The sequence below is a fragment of the Myotis yumanensis genome, unplaced genomic scaffold, assembly GCF_028538775.1.
Source record: "Myotis yumanensis isolate MYYU_CA2020_CCGP unplaced genomic scaffold, mMyoYum1.0.hap1 SCAF_20, whole genome shotgun sequence".
Lineage (NCBI taxonomy): Eukaryota > Metazoa > Chordata > Mammalia > Chiroptera > Vespertilionidae > Myotis > Myotis yumanensis.
This window is the reverse complement of record NW_027223771.1, coordinates 18,134,969-18,155,096: the sequence shown is the minus strand read 5'-3', so window position 1 is coordinate 18,155,096 and position 20,128 is coordinate 18,134,969. Positions and strand designations below refer to the sequence as shown.

At 45.2% G+C, this 20,128-nt stretch overlaps 1 protein-coding gene across 1 annotated transcript in view; it reads left to right on the top strand.

Annotated features, from left to right (window-relative positions):
• LOC138998619 (protein Daple-like) overlaps positions 1–20,128 on the top strand; it is a 75,743-nt gene that overhangs the window by 31,849 nt on the left and 23,766 nt on the right. The window contains exon 5 of the mRNA XM_070400751.1: positions 17,044–17,150. Within this exon, the coding sequence (XP_070256852.1) occupies positions 17,044–17,150 (107 nt within the window). The remainder of the gene's footprint in view (positions 1–17,043; positions 17,151–20,128) is intronic.

Genomic DNA, 20,128 nt, shown 5'->3' with positions numbered 1-20,128 from the left:
ATACGTCAGTCCCTCCTCCCAGCACATACACAATCCTCATAGCCTGGCAACACAATCCTTCCCCATACGTCAGTCCCCCCTCCCAGCACATTCTGTAACATTCTGTAACCCTTCCATGGCGCAGTCCCTCACCCTAGCACACTTTCTTGTGTATTTCCTTGTGGTTAATATATGTAAAGCCAATGTCCCTAATGACCAGACTGACCAAATGACCAGACTGACCAAACGACCAGTTGCCATGAGGTGGCATTGACCACTTCTCGGTCTCTCCCTACAGCCCACGAGAGGGGTCAGGTGGGACTGGAGACTGGTGAGCAGGCTGAACTGCTGACCTCTTGGCCTTCCCCGCCCCCCAAACCCGAGGATCCAATGGGTCAGCGATAGTGAACAGGGGATCGGGGTAGGTGGCGGAAGGACCGGGATGACTGTCAGGCTTTTGTGATCACCAGCTCATCCCAGGCTGCTCAGAGGCTCAGGCCTGCGGGAAAGAAGGAGCCAGCAAATTCATCTACATGTGCGTGCGTGCCTTATCTCTTGTTATGTCCTTCATTTTGAGGTCTATTTTTTCATACACAATTATTCCTACCCCAGCTTTCTTTTTCCTTTCCATTTGCCTGGAAGATATTTTACCATTCCTTCACTTTCAGTCTGTGGGACTCCCTTGCTTTGAGGCGGTTCTCTTTCTTGTATACAGCATATATATGGGTCATGGATTGTCTCACCAGCTGTTTAACTTGCCAATTCCGAGTGGATGTTATTCGATTTAGTTGTCCCTTCTATCTGCTCCGTGAGAAGGCGCAGGACACGTCCACCTATGGGGTCACCCTTTTGAAAACCAGCATTCTATTCTCAATGTCAGTATCTGTGCCAGTTACTTATTGCTGCTTAATACACCACCTCCAAACCTTGTGTCTTAAAGCAGCATTTATCTTGTGCACAAATCTGCAGTGAGGCCAGCTCATTTCATTTCCACTTGTCACCAGCTGGGATGACTTGAAGCTTGGAAGTGGAATCATCTGCAGCAGCAGTTCTCAACCTTCCTAATGTTGCGACCCTTTAATACAGTTCCTCATGTGGTGACCCCCAATCATAAAATTATTTTCGCTGCTACTTCATAACTTAATTTTGCTACTGTTATGAATTGTAATGTAAATATCTGATATGCAGGATGTGTTTTCATTGTTACCAATTGAACATAATTAAAGCATAGTGATTAATCACAGAAAACAATATGTAATTATATGTGTGATTTCCGATGGTCTTAGGCAACCCCTGTGAAAGGGTTGATCAACCCCCAAAGGGGTCACAACCCACAGGTTGAGAACCGCTGATCTAAAGACTTGTTTATTCACGGGTTGGTCAGGTGCAGTGGGCTTCTGGCTGGGACGCTCCCTGGAACAGTCTCAGCTGGACACCTGTATGAGGACTGACCATGTGGCCTGTGCTGCTTCGTTTTTCACAACGTGGTGGCTGGGTTCCCAGAGTGAGCTTCCCTGGAGAGAGTCAGATGGCACCAGACATAGCAGTCACTGTTAGGTTAGGTAGCTCAGGAGGCGGCGCAAGAAATAGAGAGTCCAGTGAATCAGAAAAGAAAGGAAAGGAAAAGGTTTATTTCTGCATCCCCGGGAGACCCACGTACCCCCAAAGACAGGGCCCGTGGATTCACACCAACAGGGAGGGGGGCGTTTTTTTTATACTGAGGTTGGGTGAGGGGCGGGGACATGAGCTAAGGTATTCAGTTGAGGAAGTTTCAGCTGCAGGGGGTTCAGGCAGGTATTCAGGAATGAGTTAGTATCTGTTTGGGGTCGGTGTTGATTCAGGGAGAAGCCAGTATCTGTGTCTGGCATGCTGATCTGTTAGACATGCCAGGGGGAGTCCATCATCTTGTCACATGTCTGCATGTATCTGATCCTGGGCTCTCTCTGACCTAACAGTCACCATTATCACTGACCTGCCAGCAAGTTTGCTGTTGATGGTGATGATGTTGTTTTGTTTACTATGTTCCCTGATTTTGTGGGAAGTAACAAAGAATTTTAAGATAGCATTATTGAATTAAGCCTCCCATGCCCACTTTTTGGGTTCTAGAAAAAATATCGAGGTTATGTGGCTAAACTTTAACAGTAAGAGTTTTAATTTCTCTGTAATCCAGGGAATCATTTCTTCTTGGAATGCAATTCTATTTAGCATCAAATGTTTTTTTGGTTCAGTAAAAGACCTATGGCATTAGAATCCGTATTTATGAGTCATGAATTAGTCTCATTTTGAAAGTCTTATCTTGATGACAGTTCTGAAAACCACAGTATGATATCTCTAAAACTCTTTTAAACATTGTGAAGAGGTTAGATGGGGGAAGAGGTAAGACACTTTCTACTAAGGGCCAACGTGTAGTCATTTTGTGGAGGAAAAACGTGAAACAGTCATAGAAAGAGAAGCATAAAGTCAAGTGCAGATGTTGTGTGGCAAAGGCGGCAACAGTAAATGTATTTTTGTGACTCCTGGTCATTTTAACATTGGTTTTGATTCTGAGAAATTAAGGTTCCACATTCCAAGACTCTACCACTGTACAGATACCATTTTATTGCCATTGAATTCATTTCAAAATGTCATACTGGTGAACACACCTTCATAACCAAACTAGATTCTTTTCTTCATGCAGAATGATGATCTTATAGGAAAACTGAAACCGTCATCTTCAAACTGTATACGTCTGGATGAAGAAAAGACACCTCAAGAGGAGTTATCAAGGGACGCACTTCTAAAGGAATGTGAAGAACTGGAGGCTGAGGAAGAGAAGTGGAAACAAAGGGTCAAAAAGCTCAGAAGATATCAGGAAAAGCACATGGCAGAAGACTGTGAATTAGAAAAGTATAAACCGAAGCTTGATGAACGGATAAAGGATATAACAGACAAAGTGACCCAACTCGACTTATTTTTACAGGTTAAGTTGTTGATTTAATGTGCTATAAATCACTGCAAATTACATTTCTGATAAATACAGGGGTTTTGCCTTTCCTTTACTTCCTTTAATGGTAATTTATTTTACAGATTTCTGGAAAGAAGGTGGCATTTGTTTTTCCTTTTTAGTATTTCAGTTTCCGTCATTATTATCACTGAATTGATCTTTCCAAATGATTCTTATTAGAGGATCATTTTATTTTTAAGACCAGTTGATGTTAAACAAGAATATTTGAAAGAAAAGGGGGCCCTGACTGGTTTGGCTCAGTGGGTAGAGCGTCGTCCTGTGGGCTGAACGGTCCTGGGTTCGATTCTGACCTAGGGCATGTATCTTGGTTGCTGGCACATCCCCAGTCAGGGGTATGCAAGAGGCAGCTGATCGATGTTTCTCTCTCATCGATGTTTCTAACTCTCTATCCCCTTCACTTCCTCTCTCTGAAAAATCAGTAAAATATGTCTTTGAAAAAAAAGAAAGAAATGGGGGAATGTGATTTAAAAATTGTTCCATACTCTTGGGTTAAGTTATATCCTTCTACTTTAAAATTTTCAAACTGATTCTATTATTCCTTGAATTATCAAATTACATGAGTACTAATAGAAGAAAGATTAACCTTATAACTCAGATTTAATTCAGTGGACATTGATGATAAACATTTTAAATGTCAGCTTTTTTCACACTTCAAACTGATCTCTGATTCGTTGACTCAAAACTAAAGAAGACAATTGTAACTGTTCATGTTATACTTACTTTATTTTTTTATTTTTTGCTAAAAGTATTACAAAGGGTATTACATATATGTCCTTCCCCCCCCCCCCACCCACCCTTGACAATCCCCTGCCCTCCCTTACCTCCCAGTGTCTTATGTCCATTAGTTATGCTTATATGCATGCATACAAGTCCTTCGGTTGATCTCTTACTCCCCTCCATCCTGCCCCCCAACCCTCTCTGGTCTTCCCACTGCAGTTTGATAATCACTTTGAGGCAGCTCTGCCTCTGTATTTATTATTGTTCAAAAGTTTGTAATGGTCTTTATTATCCATGAATGAGTGAGATCATGTGGTATTTTTCCCTCATTGACTGGCTTATTTCACTTAGCATAATTCTTTCCAGTTCCATCCATGCTGTTGCAAACGGTAAGAGTTCCTTCTTTTTTACAGCAGCATAGTATTCCATCCTGTAGATGTACCACGGTTTTCTAATCCATTCATCTACTGATGGGCACTTAGACTGTTTCCAGATCTTAGCTATGGTGAATTGTGCTGCTATGAACATATGGGTGCACATATCCTTTCTGATTGGTGTTTCTGGTTTCTTCGGATATATTCCTAGAAGTGGGATCACAGGGTCAAATGGGAGTTCCATTCCCAGCTTTTGGAGGAACCTCCATACTGTCTTCCATAGTGGCTGCACCAGTCTGCAATCCCACCAGCAGTGCACAAGTGTTCCTTTTTCTCCACATCCTCTCCAGCACTTGTCATTAGTTCATTTGTTGATGATAGCCATCCTGACAGGTTTGAGATGGTACCTCATTGTTGTTTTGATTTGCATCTCTCGGATGATTAGTGACTTTGAGCATATTTTCATATGTCTCTTGACTTTCTGAATGTCCTCTTTTGAAAGGTGTCTATTTAGATCCTTTGCCATGTTATACTTACTTTAAACATGTATCCTGCCAAAACCGGTTTGGCTCAGTGGATAGAGCGTCAGCCTGCGGACTGAGGGGTCCCAGGTTCGATTCTGGTCAATGGCATGTACCTGGGTTGTGGGCACATCCCCAGTAGGAGATGTGCAGGAGGCAGCTGATGATGTTTCTCTCTCATTGATGTTTCTAACTCTCTATCTCTCTCCCTTGCTCTCTGTAAAAAATCAATAAAATATATATTTTTTAAATGTATCCTTTTATTTGCTTTAGACAAGAAGAGCATCTCAAGAAATCTCAGAGCCATTAACATGTACTCATAATGCTTCAAATATAAGTCATTTGGAACTCAGAACACCGCTTTTGCAAACCTCTCAAGATGATAGCAGAAATAGAAACCGAAAAACACTTGTGACTCTACCAAGAAGTATTGGAACGCCGCAAATGATTGGAGAGGAAACGAACTTGGTAAGGCAAATGCAGAATCAGAGAAAATAAGTTTAACTCAGTAATTAGCCTCTAAACTTAAAACATAATTACTATAGTGCCAGGTTCATGAGATTAGGGGGGCGTGAAAGCTAACTAAATAGTAAAACTTTGGCAAATGAACTTACCATTCAAATGTTCTTCCAGGACAGTTGCATCTCTCCTCCTTTTTTGGTTTTACGTGCCTTTAGTTTTTTCCCCTTAATATTTTCATATAGTTAACCTGATCTACCAGTCTTTAAGCTGAATGTCTTGAAGCTCTAAAATTTAGTAATTCTATATAATAAAAGGCTAATATACAAATGGACCAAATGGTGGAACTACTAGTCGCTATGATGCGTACTGACCAGTAGGGGGCACATGCTCAATGCAGAAGCTGACCCCTGGTGGTCATTACACATCCACAGAGGGAGCACTGCTCAACCAGAAGCTGCCCTCATAGCTGGCGAGTGCAGCAGCAGTGGCAGGAGCCTCTCCCACCTCCACAACAGTCCTAAGGATTTCCAACTGACAGCTTAGGGCAGTGATGGTGAACCTTTTGAGCTCAGCATGTCAGCATTTTGATAAACCCTAACTCTGGTGCTGTGTTACATATAGAAATTTTTTGATATTTGCAAACATAATAAAAGAAAGATTTATATTTTGATATGTATTTTATATATTTAAATGCCATTTAACAAAAAAAAATCAACCAAAAAACTGAGTTCATGTGTCACCTCTGACAAGGCGTGTCATAGGTTCACCATCATTGGCTTAGGTCATCTGTGGGACATCCCCCGAGGGCTTCCAGACTACAAGAGGGTACAGGTCCAGCTGAGGGACCCCCCACTCCGAGTGCATGAATTCCCTGCAAAGGGCCTCTAGTACTCTTATAAAATTGCTTGTCAGAATCCCCCTAAATAGAAACATTTAAGATAACAACTTAAACACAATGGGTTAAGTTACTCCAACACAATCAGGTACTTGGTAAATTTACTTTCTTGATTGTGACCTTTGTTATTATCACTAGAGGGCGCCATTAGACAAACTGTCCTTTATAGTTATCTACTCTATATAAAGACATACATGTTAAATAGGGAAAGATTACCATAGGGGTGGGGGACAGTATCATTGACAAAGTGGCTAAAAAAAATGTGATCTGCAGGAGGAGGGTGTGGGGAAGACAGAAAGGGCAGATCCCACCTCCAACACCTTGGTAACAGTGGTATAAGCAATGGCCTCTGGAGCTGTTTTCGGTCATTTGATCACCAGCCAGGCTACCTTGTTCTCCCTTAGAGGTTGTTGCTCTAAATTATACCTCAGTGTCAAGTGATTAACAACATCTCCAAGGTAATGAGTGTATTGTACAAGGGTGGTGAAGGCAAATGCTTGGCAATGTCTTTGAGGGATTTTTATAAAAATCTCTAATGGGGCTACTAAATATGTCCAAGGGCCTCTTCAAGGATCTTGTACGTACCGCCCTTCCAGAGGCAGCAAGTATAACCTCATAAGCCATCTGCATCACTGACAGCCTCCTGACTTTGGATTCCTTAGCTGGGACCCCCTCTCCCCACTCCCTAGAAACATAAGTACTTTTCAGAACAGTTTAGAACCTATACTTGAATAGAGTAGCTCTGCTCAGATACATTTTCATTGTTAAAAAGGAGTTTAATGGGAAATTCCGTTTATCATTGTGTCTACTTAAAAAAATGCAAGTCATTGAGGGAAAAATAAAATACTAAGCATCTGCTGTTTACAATCCTACAGGGCTCAGAAGCACCCAGCAGAGGTCAGCACTGAAGTGCTCCTTCTTGCAGGAACAACAAAGCAGATGACTGAGTACTACTCATATGAGGCCAGTCCTGGAGACACCTTGTGGTGGAAATCCTGATTATAGTTTTACAGGCAATAGAAAACTTGGTGGTTCCTACTCTGAGAAACGTTTTTTATGAATCAAATAAACTTGTAATAGTAAACTGATTAATATTTGTCTTTAAGTGAAAATTTTTGCCACCTCTTGGATAGAGAACATTAATTGCTACTTTCCTTACAGCATTTTTATTTCAGTTTTTGTAAAATGTCTTGCTGAGCAGTTGTCCATTTTCTAAATAGTGCAATGAAGGAAATATTTGAATTTTTATTTTATATATTTGCATTTTTAAGTGAAGTTCACTTATGTCTATATCTTGCCAGCCCTTGAATGACTGATGACTAACATGGCAATGTCAGGACATCTTGATATAGCAACTAGCTTTTGTTGTGTATCAGTTATTAATAAATCCATTCATTATCTCATTCATTGAGTTCTTAGTTCCATAATTCGATTGGTTCATTTTATAGTTTTCATCTCTTTGGTAAGGTCCTTCTTTTGTTCATTAATTTTATTCCTGAGCTCATTGAACTGACTTCTTGTATCTCACTGAGTGTCTTCATGACTGCTGTTTTGATTTCTCTCTCCTTTATATCACAATCACCCATTATTTTGAGTTCCTTTCTGGAGAAGAGTCATTGTCTTCCTGTGTAATTGTTACCTTGGTGGTCCATGCTGCTTGATGGGTTGTTCCTCTGCTGGCACATTTGAAGTGGTGAGCACTTTTCTTATTTAGGAACATTTTCCTTTCCACAATTCAGCAGGTGGATAATTTGAGGTCTTTCTTTAGCTGTCCAGTAGGTGGCAGGATAGTGCAGTTTTTGTTTTCTCTTACCTGTCCTACTTAGCTTGGGGAGGGGGACTTCTCCTCACTTGCTAAGTAAAGCATTGGCACAAGGTTGCCACTGAATTAATTAGATGGAGTCAGAGCCTCAATCATTCACCAAGTCCTGATTCTGGTTGTGCCATGGGGATTGTTTCCATCTCTCCTGGGCTGGACAGGATTCTGATTTCCCAAGTACATTTAGCCAATGTAGAGTCACTTCTTGTTCTTCAATTCATTTATTTGCTGTTTTGTGTTGTTTTCTTCTTTGCTTCTTCTCCTGGTGATCTGGGGATAACCATTTAGCCACTTGGCGCAAAAAGAACAAAGGGAAGAACAAAGACAAGTGTCCAGCGTCCCGCCCGGCTGTGTTGAAACGCTTTCAGTCCTCATGGTCCTTGAACATCCCACCCCCTTCAAAATAGGTTCTCCATTTTCCAGATACTAGAGATTCTCTTCCTTTTACCAGTTCCTCCACCAAATAACCTCCCTCATTTATGAAAAACCCACAGAGAAAAACCAAACGAAAAAACAAATACCTAAACCATAAAAAAGAAAAATCATAAAGACCACCAATGACCCGTGCTGAAAGGCCAGAGGACCCATAGTGGCCCCCTCCTCCTGACCCCAAAGCAGATCTGGAGCCTTCAAACTACCAACACACCTTCTGAAGACAGCGGACTCCTCTCCTGTCTGCCTGCAGTACCCAGAATGGCTGTAGAAGGAGGAAAGGGTTCCCGTGCTGCTTTCATTTGTTCTGTTAGTGACAACGCTGCGCCAGCCCTAAGGGTCACACCCCATATGTGAAGCTCCTGTCTCTACCTCCAGCCACTGGTATCTTTTCAAAAAATCCACTTTGACCTGGGGATGGTCACAAGGCAATGACAAACTGCCTTTCCAGAGGCAGACACCATGTGAGCATGCCCCTTAGGACATGTGTTAGCTACTTCACCTCCATTAAAGCATGTGTGCACATATGCATGTGCGTGTGCATGCACAGGTGAGCAAATACATGCATGCATTCTCTCAGGGCTGGGCCCTCCTGATCCAGAAACTTGACTTCCTCTCCCAGAAGCCTGATGGTCCAGGAGAAGCCCAGACCAGCCAAACCATAAAGACCTGGAGGCCCTGGGTGGACCCTGGAGTCAGGCTCACTGTTAACCTAGAGCTTTGCCAAGCCAGGCCTGGTTTCCACATGCTTCAGGCCAGGGCGGTCTTCCAGGCAGGTGGCCTCAGGCTTTGCTTCTCTCCAGCTGGCTCCTGGGCCACTCTTCTATAAACACTGGGTCTGCCCACCTGGGTGATGGGGCACTGAAAAGCCTTGCCTGCGCCCTCCCAGCAAGTGTCCACAGTGTGCAGAGGGGAACATGTGGGAGAGGCAGGTGCAGCCTGATTTGGAAAGTGGCTGCAGTGCACCAGTGTCCCCCACTGAGGATGACACTTTGATTTATTATTTCTGAGTGACTTCCAAGGGTAGGAACAAAATGTAATATATTTCATACACTTGTTCACACTTGTGAGACATATGCGCTTTGAGGTGTCCCCCAAATATATATACTACAGGGTGTCCCCCCAAATATAAACACACTTCAACAGCTGATAACTCAATTTTCACTCCATTTCAGTGTTAACAGATTTAATGTAATGGGTGAAGCCAGACTGAACTTTGAACAAAGAAGATGTATCCTCTGGACTTTCTTTTGGGGACACATAATGGATGAGGTGTCTGGCACAGAAAGGGCCACATCCAGGCATCAGGGCTGCTGTTGACAGAAGATGTGAACAAACAGAACGCAGTGATTCGTAGTGTTTGCCATTCCAAGGCTTCCTCGGCAGCAGTGCCTGGACCAGAAATAAGGCAAAGGATGGAGGTGCAAACAATAAGAATCGTTCCTTCGGTTTGTTGTTTGTACATATCTCTTAACTTAGCTGCCCTGTATTCCTCAACCGTTATCTGTTGTCTGTTGTCAACTTTATCTTTTATGTATCCCCATAAAAAGCCTAGTGGAGGAATTTTCTTCATTCAAATCTTAGTTTGGCTTCACCCATTTTTTCCAATCAGTAAACTTGAAAAGGGGTGAATATTCAGTGAGTTATCAGCTGTTAAAGTGTGTTCACATTTTTTTGGAATTCTACCTTCTGTTCCATTGGGACTCATTTTTTTCCACCGGATTCTTACCTGTGTGTACATTGGAGGGGGGCACCCTATATTTACATTTAAAAGGCAGTCATTCTTGTCCTTCAGGAGTTGATTTATTATTTCTTTTCACTGTGTGCACATCTTTTGGACCACCCAATGTTTACATCCCATAGGGAGTCATTCATTTTATCAGGAGTCTGACCTCTGTATACAAATCTTGGGGACACTCCATGTTTATATTCCAAAGTGAGTCATTCATGTTTATCGGGAGTCTGATCTCTGTGTACCTTTGTTGAGGGGACACTCTATGAATGTTCTATAGGGAGTCATTTGTTTGCATTGGGAGTCTCACCTGCTGCTGTGTCTATTTGGCCGGGTCCCTGACAAATAGACACAGCTTACTAAAGGTGCTCATTGTGGGATGAACTAACCCTGGTGATTTGGGTTCTCTAAGGATTTTCTCCGTTTGAGCTAAAGTGCTGAGAAAGAAATGTTAACATGGTCCATTTTCTGAGTGCTTTGAATTTTGTATTAAGTAGCCATTGATTCTGGAACACAAGGACGGGTTTATAATAAAATGAGATGTTGTAGAATTGAGTCGTAGTTTTCCTCACCGCTCGTCACTGGCAGCGCTGTTGGGGCGTTGGGTCTCCGGGGTCCCTGCTCATCCCCCCAGTCTCCCCAGACCCTGGAATCCACCAGCTCCCTTTGCCAGGAGGTGAGAACTTGGGAAAGCGAGGTTTCCTCTTTACCATGCAACAGCGTTTATTTTACACTCCTATTAGTTGAATCCCATTTTTATAGGAGATTTATATCACAATAGGAGGTAAGTGTAAAGTGATCTGTTGGATTTTTCCAAGGACATTCAAACAGGAAGTGTCAGGAGAAGGAGGCAGGGAGGAAGGCAGGTAGAGATCCCCTCCTGACCTAATCTAATGGTGTTCGGTCCAGCTGCCACCTGCATGTCCCCTTCCTTCCTCACCAAACCTCTCCTGTAAGTTGCCTCCTGTCACTTCCTTCCCCATTCTTAGCTGAGGTCCTGCAGCTGTGGGAGCTGCCCACTCAGCCAAGCTGCCCTCCCCAATGCTTTGAGCCAAACTGAGCAGCGCCACCTGCAGGCCTCCTCCCTTGCACCTTTGGCTTTTGCAGGATCTGACACTGGCCAGTCACCCCTTGGAGCTCTCAGCCTCTGTCCCATGATTCTCTCTCCTCTGGGACAGGTTTTTCAGGGCTCACACTTGCCAATCACTCTGTCACTCACTCATTCCTTCCACAAACACTCATTGACTGCTTCCACCATGGAGGTAGCTCCCTCCAAGCCCCCTCTGCAGGATTGATCACCTTTTCCCCTAGGTCTGACGCTCCCCTCCTAAGCTTCAAGCCTGACGTCAGCTGCCTTAGATCCTCTGTGCAGGCTACAGGCTTCCTCCATTCTCCCTGGCTCTTCTGGGCTCCCTAAAAATTCAAGCAAACCAGCAGTCCATCACAGAAGCCAAAAGCCTGTGGTGCAGACTGGACCCCACCTCTCTCCATATCCCACATTTGATAGGTCCCCTGAACCTAAGAATGTGTGTGGAATCTTCCCACTCCATCTTAGATGATTGTCCTCATCCCAGGTCCCATACACACTCCATTCCCTGGGTCTTGCCAGGGACTTGTCAGCTGGTCTGCCTGTGTCCCTCAACTTTTCAGTCCTATGGCACCTCTCGGCATTCACCCTGGGTGACCTTCCCTTTTGAACCTTCCCTCCCTCAGGCTCCACACTAGCTACTCCCATCCCTTCGTGGTCTATCTTTTCCATGGGTCACCTCAGAATGCACCCAATGCTCTACCACCCTCCAGTCCAAGACAAGCTCATACAAATCTGCCACTTTCATTGCAATCTTCCCAGAAGGCTCCAAACACCTCAAGCCCCAGCCTCTCCTGGGAACCTCCAGATCTGTTTCCAGGTTTTATGTCCCAAAGACACCTCCAACTCAAAATGCTCAGCACATGGTTCTCCATCCTCCCCCCACCACAGCCTCTTTGTTCATACTCTCATCATCTCGGTCCCCCATCCAGACCTGTGCTGTGCCAGCAGGGCCATAGGTGAACCTGAAAGTGTGGGGGGTGGCAAAGGTGAAGGATTAAGGAAGAAAGACAAGAGAATAAAGCTGGGGTTAGGTGGGATGCTGCCCTCTGAGTAGAGAGAGAATGCCACGGCCTACAAGCTGAGTCTATTTTTATAGCCAGATTCCACGATGCAAAGTAAAGGCATTGTCAAGATGTTTACAACGTTCTCCCAGGTTTCTAATCTACTCAAGCACCTGAACTCTATCAAGCACCTCCCACAGCCTACCTCACTGACACTGGCCAGTCACCCCTTGGAGCTCTCAGGCTCTGTCCCATGATTCTCTCTCCTCTGGGACAGGTTTTTCAGGGCTCACACTTGCCAATCACTCTGTCACTCACTCAGTGACACGGACCACAGTTTCGGACCATAAGGTCAAGCTTACAACTATAGCCTTTGGCTATAATTTTTCCAGGACTTGCATGTGACTTTCCCATGAGAGGATCATTTCCTCTAATTAGTCTGAAGCTTGAACCTGTCCAAACACAATAGCCGCTCTCCACACAGACCATGTTGGTTATCCCCCTCTCTCTTTCCCGTGTGGTATCCAACACTCCCTCAGCTGCTTCCTACTCTGATGTTTTATTCAAATACCCAGCCACACCCACATGGTGGGTCCTCTGGGTAGTACCAAGGGGTCCCATTGCTGAGCGGGCATTGCAAACCATACCCCACTGAGCTCCATAGATGCACCTCTACCTTGGCCTGAGAGCTCTGTGATCTGGGGGGGGGGGAGGAGGAAATACCCAAGTGACAGCTCTAGGCTGAGGTCTGCCTGCAGAGAGGGTGGGATCACCTATGGGACAAGGGGCACTCCCCCTGCGGACAACAGCAAAATGGGAAAATTAGAAAAGGTTGGAAAAAACTTGGGAAGCATACAGCCAAGTCTTTATCAACCAACCAGAGGAAGGGGAGGGAATATGTTTATCTGTATGCATACACACACACACACACACACACACACACATATACATACATGTATGCAAACAGCTCATTGATTCCCTTAGTAAGCTCTCATTGATTTTGCCAAACAGGTGTATTTATAGCTAACCTATGCTTGCCCTCAACTAACAGATGAGGGTGGTTCCAAAGTGAATGTTGAATGATGTTTTCTTTTATGCTGGCAAGTAAAACAAGCTGAAGGTGTCTATAAGAGCCTCACTCATTCAGGTCGTCCTTTTCTGAATGGCAGCCTATGTTCCTCAATTTCTTATAATGTATTTGTATAGCACCCTGGCCCTACCACTGGCCCTGTTGTACACCCATCGGCCCCTGTGTCATTCATGGAATGTTTTATATTTGCAACCAGCCCTTTCACCAGGTCCAGAGAAACCGAACTTTCTGTCCACCAACTTCCCTGATGCCTGGGGAGGGTGCTTACTTTCATTCACTGAGCAGCTACTGTGGGTCAGACTCCTTCTAAGCACTCTGTGGGAATAAATGGATTTACTTCATGTAGTTCCTGGTAAATGTGGTGACAAAAAGGGTGACTGACTCCCTCTTCCCAATTATCACCAGGAAATGATTGAATGAGAGACAGGCATGCTCTCCAGAGTGTAAGACAGGAGGGAGACCCTGTAGAGACTTGGGTGAGGGTAGTGAGGGTGCTGAATATATGCAACACTGGAGGAGGTGGGACAGAAGGAAGACCAACATTGTCATGCCTGCTCTTGAGTCTCCCTGGCACAGCCCTACACACTGTTATTGAGGCCCTCTGGGCAGATATCAGCCCTGGTCCACCTGTCAAGGCACAGGATGTGAGGTGCTCAGGGAGGCAGTGAGGAGCCAGTGCCCCAGGCAACCCCTCCTCTTGCTCCTCACCTCCAGCCTGGAGGCTGCTGCTGGGAGTCCCTTCCTCCACTGTGGATTCTCTGCAGGAGCTTAGGAGATGGTGATCTGGGCAGGTGGGCAGGGTCCAGAACTCTCCACACTGCTTCTGAAACACTCACCCCCAGAAATCAGGGTGAGGATATGGTAGGTCCTTCCGGGGCTGCAAGGGAAAATCTTTCCCAGTTGCTGGTGGTGCCAGCAATCCTTGGTTCCTTGGCTTGGAGACCCATCCTCCCCACCCATCTCTGCGTCCAAGTCACATGACATTCTCTCTGCCAGTGAGTCTAATTTCCCTCTTACAAGGACACCTGTCACTGCAGTGAGGGCCCAGCCATCCCAGACCCAAGGCCTCCTCTGAACCTGATTACAACTGCAAAGGCCCTATTCCCAAATAAGGCCATGGTCAATATGTCCCATCCGCGTGGATGTGGGGACACTGCAGAACACACCTCAGGACAGGTATCACATGGCACACGAAGACATTGAGGCCCGAGGTTGAGTGGAAACACCAGTCTCAGAACAGCAAACTGAGTAGAAATTTCCTGTAAATACTGATAAATGCACGCTCTGGCCCAAAGGCACATTTTCCTACAGGCATGAGGCCTCTGTACCAGGACCTGCAGGGCTTTGCTCTGTGAAGTGAGAACGCATCTCTGAACTCACCTACTCAGTGCAGTTCTGACAGTGGACACATTGCAGCCTCCCGCCACCAGGGGGCGACGCGTCGCCCCTCGCAGTGCTCTGTCCTCCAGGCATCACCCGGAAGTCCCGCCTCTGCCTGGAGTCAGCAAGGTTTGTCCAATAGACAGCAGAGTCCAGGGGTGCAGGACTGTTTGGCCTGAGTGGCTGCTGGCAGTTCAGGGCCCTGAAGCCTTGAGGGGGACTAGGGCCTGGGGGAGGCAGGTGGAGCCCTGAGGCGGCTGCCCTGCAGAGAGGAGGTCCTGCAGGCGTCCTGGGAGGGCAGCCTCGCTGGACACATGCTCCCTGCAGGGAGTCCATCAGCTTCTGCAGCAAAGATGGGAAGTGGGGGCCGCGCGGGGAGCGGGCTGAGGACTCCCCGCTCTGCGTGGACCAGCTGCTTAGGGAGGTGCCTTCTGAAGTCAGGGTTTGGTTTCTCAGAAAGACTCCTCCTCACAGGCCAGTCCCGCCCTCCCTGCTGAGGGTGATGGAGCCCCGCGCCTGCCTCTGCCCTGTGTGGCCACAGCTCAGGGCGCTGTCCCAGGGCTTTCCTGGGCCCATGTCTTCCTGTGACGGACCGGGATCCTCCTCAGGCAAAGGGTTTGGGCTCAGGCAGAATGTCACCAGATTGTAAGAAACGCCATAGACACTGACCACCTGCAGCATGTCATGCGTCCACTGGACGTGAGCACAGGAGGTCATTGGTCCACTTTGCCCATTAACCTTCTCTCCTGGCATGAAGGACACCAGATAGGACTCGTTGCAGGGGCCTCATCATAGTGCCTGGGAGCTTGGCGTCCCCTGAAACCTGTGCCAGAGGGATGAGCTCTCCGGATGCGTGTCCATGAAGCTCCAGTTCTGTGGCAACAGGATCGTCCTCGTGGGACCCAGAGTGTGTCACCAGTCCCGGGGGACGGTCCCTGGGCTGCTCTTGAGTCATTTATTAATCAAACATCAGGTCTCTGCAGAGTATGTGCAAGTCCCATCAGAGCTCATGTAAGTGCTTAATAACTTCAGCAACATGAATGGTATTGCTTGTTGTAAATGCTCTACTAAGCTACAGGTTATATTGAAGACACCAAATAAATTCAAAATTTTAGATAAATTGACGTAATTAATTCCAATTGTGTGTTGAACGCATTCAACCTGAGTAGTTTATACATAAACTAGAGGCCCAGTGCACCAAATTCGTGCACTGGTAGGGTCCCTAGCAGCTTCCTGCTGGCAGCTGGATACACCCTCCATTCCCCCAGCCAGCCCCCGCCCTGGTTGAACTCCCGGGCAACTCCCCATGGAGTGGACACTTTGCACACTATTATGTAAAATTATTTTTATGTCTGCAGATTTCTAATTTCTCTTTTCAAAAATAGATTTCTATTGATTTCAAAGAGGAAGGGAAAGGGAGAAAGACAGAAACATCAATGATGTGAAAGGATCATTGATCAGCTCCCTCCTGCAAACCCCACATAGGGGACTGATCTCGAAACCTGCGCATAGGTCCTGACCAGGAATCAAACTATGACTTCCTGGTTCGTATGTTGACTCTCAACCACTAAGTCATGCTGGCTGGGTAATTTCTCTCCTCTCTCTCTCTCTCTCTCTCTCTCTCCCTCCCTCCTCCTCTCTATTTCTTTAAGTTATATTTGAGCTTAATGCCCTGGTCATAGTATGCTCTTCAAGTTGATTTTCATGCAGGGGCACCAATAGGGAGTTTACAGGTTATATTTATTATTTGTTCCCTAAAGAATATCCCCTGTCTATGGACACTGGCCTCTGTGAAGTCATTCTCATCTGCCCAACTGTGCCTTTCTCTGGAGTCTTGTAGCATTTAGTGTTTGCCCTTCAGCAATGACACGTGTATATCACACTGTAACCTGTCCGGTTGAGCTCACCTGCACCCACAATTGAAGCAGCCCTCCATAACCTGCTCTTCCCCTCAGGTTCCCTCTTCCAGCTTCTGTTCCTCAGAGTTTAATCTTTTACGACTAGTGGCCGAGTTGCTGGTCACAACTGCTAGTTCTGTTTTGGGGTCTTCCTTCCCAGGTCCAGCAGGACTGCATTTGTGCAGGTCTCACTTCCCAACTGGACCTTCGACACCACTCTATGCCTCCTCCTCCAGGCTCAGTGGGCATGTCAGAATGAGTGTCGGTAGATGTGCAGTGCTGCAGACAGAGATGTGTAGTGGTATTTTTCCAAGGAGCCAGATGGTTGCTTGCTGAGGCAGTCCCCCATAGACTTAGAAGACGAGAGGGTGTGCTAACATGGGAGGCTCCAGTGCTGTGGCAGATTGCTCTGTGCTGCATCTGCCAGTCTGTGTTGCTGGGTATCAATACTGTACACTCAGACTGGTTTTTAAAGTTTCTGTCCTGTGGGCCTGTGCATCCTACCATGTGTATAATGATGCATTGATTTTAAAAGTACTGACTCCTTCAGCATAAACACTAACAGCTTGTTGAAAAGAAGGATCCTGAGAGTAACTTGCCACAATTGTCAGGTGTTTGCAATAACGTTTTGTCTGTTCCATTGGTGCAGGTGAAAGCTCCCAATCTGGAGGCCACAGTGAGGAAGTTTGATGACGTCTGTAAAAAGGGCAGTGAAGGCAAAGAGTGTGACAACCTGTTCACCATCATTGCCCATTTGTATGACTTCCACCTGGGACAGCCTCTCCTCATATTAGTCATTTTGGAAAAACTTACAAGAAATTTCACAGAGAAAGATAGGAACTGATCCTATTAACACATTTCGTACTGCTCAGGAGTTTTCTCATGTTTCGCGCGTCATCTGTTAAGGACCTCTCAGAAGTGTTCTCATTTTTCACGCCCAAGGAAAAAAGAGTGAATCTAGATACTTATGTAAATTTTGTTTGGTCCCTCTTCATAGAGGAAAATGTTTGACGCAGTACCATACATTAAAAAAGTACTAGGAACTTCAATTGTTTAATTGTTTTTGTGAATAAAAATGTTATAATTATTGAAAAACAACACCTAAAGTGCATTATGATGATTTAAATAATGTGCAGTTTGCCCAAAAACATGCAGTCCTTGGCATATGTCTTAGCAATTTCTATGCGGTACGCAATGTGTTAATGCTGAAAAATGTGGGCTTTTTGTTGAGAAAAGATAATGTTTTGTCACTTTGTTGTTTTTTTTTTTTGCCTTTAAAATCTTTTTATTGATTGATTTTAGAGAGAGGAAAAGAGAAGAGAGAAAGAGAAAGGGAAACATTGATTTTTTTTTGTTCCACTTATTTATGCATTCATTGGTTGATTCTTGTATGTGCCCTTACTGGGAAATCAAACCCACAACCTTGGACAATGCTCTACCCAACTGAGCTACTTGGCCAGGGTCTGATTTGCCTTTTAGATGGTCCCAAGTGTATAATAGAACAACATTTAAACATTCACCTTGTATTTCTACCCTGCAAAAAACATTCCAAAGCATTCAGAAGAAATATGATACAGCTCTGACAGCCCATGCTAGGACACAGAAAGGAGTTCTGCTGTTCAGTTTCTCCCACTTCAATGACGCTGTGCCCGAGTTCCAGCTTCCTCATCTATCAGGTGGGAATCATAAAAGCCAGCGTTGTCTGCTTAGCCTGAAGTTGTCTTCACCTCAGAGTTATCAGAGCTTCTTTCTCAAGAGCTCCTGGGCTACCCCTGCTTCTGATCAACAGTTCTTCCAAGTTATCATTCTCAGTGCACAAGGAAGGACAGTGAAGGGACTAAGCCAGCAATGGCGAACCTTTTGAGCTTGGCGTGTCAGCATTTTGAAAAACCCTAACTTAACTCTGGTGCCGTGTCACAGATAGAAATTTTTTGATATTTGCAACCATAGTAAAACAAAGACTTATATTTTTGATATTTATTTTATATATTTAAATGCTATTTAACAAAGAAAAATCAACCAAAAAAAATGAGTTCGCGTGTCACCTCTGACATGCGTGTCATAGGTTCGCCATCACTGGACTAAGCAGTGCAAAGGAGCTTGATTTGATTGCAGTTTCATAATGAACCAACAGAGGGCGCGGCTGCCTGTACGCTTGGTTGTATCTGTTAATTTTTAGCAGGAAAGCAAGTGACAGGGCAGCCCTGGTCCCAGCCCCAGCCCAGGCTGGATCAGAACACATTTTGGGTGAAGGATCCTACTCTCGGAGAAAACACTGCTAAGCACAAGTTACAGGATCTTCTGGAATACCATCATATAAAGAATGACTAAATGAACTGGGGGAGTATTTAGAATAAGAGACAAAGAGGAAATGACAGATTCCCCCTCCCCACGACAGCCCCTCCACTGACCACCACAGCAAGTGTTTTGAAATTGCCTTTGCACGTGATCTCTGTAATCTTGCCTACTCTTAGCCTACACCATCTTCATAAACCCACTCCATTCCAGCTTCCATCCCCATCACCTGGGCCAAATGTCCATGGCCCGCCTCTCTGGCTTTGCCCACTTTTCTAAGTCTTTGTTATCTACTCACCCCTTCTGGCTCAGTCCTGGTCCCACTTCCCACTTGCACACTCAGGGTCTAGGTGACAGCATACACATTCCTATAGCTTTAAATGTTAACAATGTGCTGACAATTCCCAGCCTAGTTGTTATATCCAATTGTCAACTTAACATCTGCATTTTAATATCTGAAGGGCTTATTAAAATGAACAATTAATAAGCCCTTCAGATATTAAAATGCACACAACCAAATCCAAACTCTTGATCCAACAGCAGAATCCCTTCAATTTATTTTTCCTCTAGTTTTCTACCTTTTAGTAGATGGCACCTCTAGCTGACTAATTAGAAATGCACTAGTTGTAATATTGAAAATACTTGATTGCTGGCTGGTGACTGTACAAATGGAAAGGAAGCTAGGATGCTAACCATGGAGGTGCTGCTCTCTGAGTACCAGCCTGATAGCTCCCTCTCTCACCAGCCACATGTAATCCTTCACCAAGTCCTCTGCAGTCTGTCTCCAAAATACATATCAAATCTGTTTAGTTTTCATCTCTATGGTGACCATCATCTGTTTTGTCACTTTAAGTGATCACAGAGAACCAGGCCAAAGCCAGCGGGGCAGGCAGCAAGTTCCAGGACAAGGCAAGGTATGATGGGTCACTCGACCTGCCTCCTGACTACCTAAGTGTTCAGAAGCTGACCGGCACATAGAAATAAGTGGGGTAAATGCTATATTTCATTTCCTATTAATCTGCTATCTTCTGCTTCTGTGATTTGATTTTTTAATCTTTAAATCTAGAGGCCAGGTGCACAGATTCGGCTCTCCGATATCCCCCAAGGAGTCCCAAATTGCTAGAGGGTGCAGGCCTGGCCAAGGGACCCCACTGGTGCACGATTGGGCCAGGGAGGGATCGTGGGAGGGCTCCAGGGCGTGTCTGTCCCATCTAGCCCAGTCCTGATCAGCTGGACCCCAGCAGCAAGATAACCTACCAGTCACAGCATCTGACCCCTGGTGGTCTGTGTGCATCATAGCATCTGGTCAATTGGTCGACGGTTGGAGAGACAATTAGCTTTATATATATATATATATATATATATATATATATATATATATATATATATATATATATTTGAGGCCCAGAGCAAGGGATTCATGTACTGGTCGGAGGGGG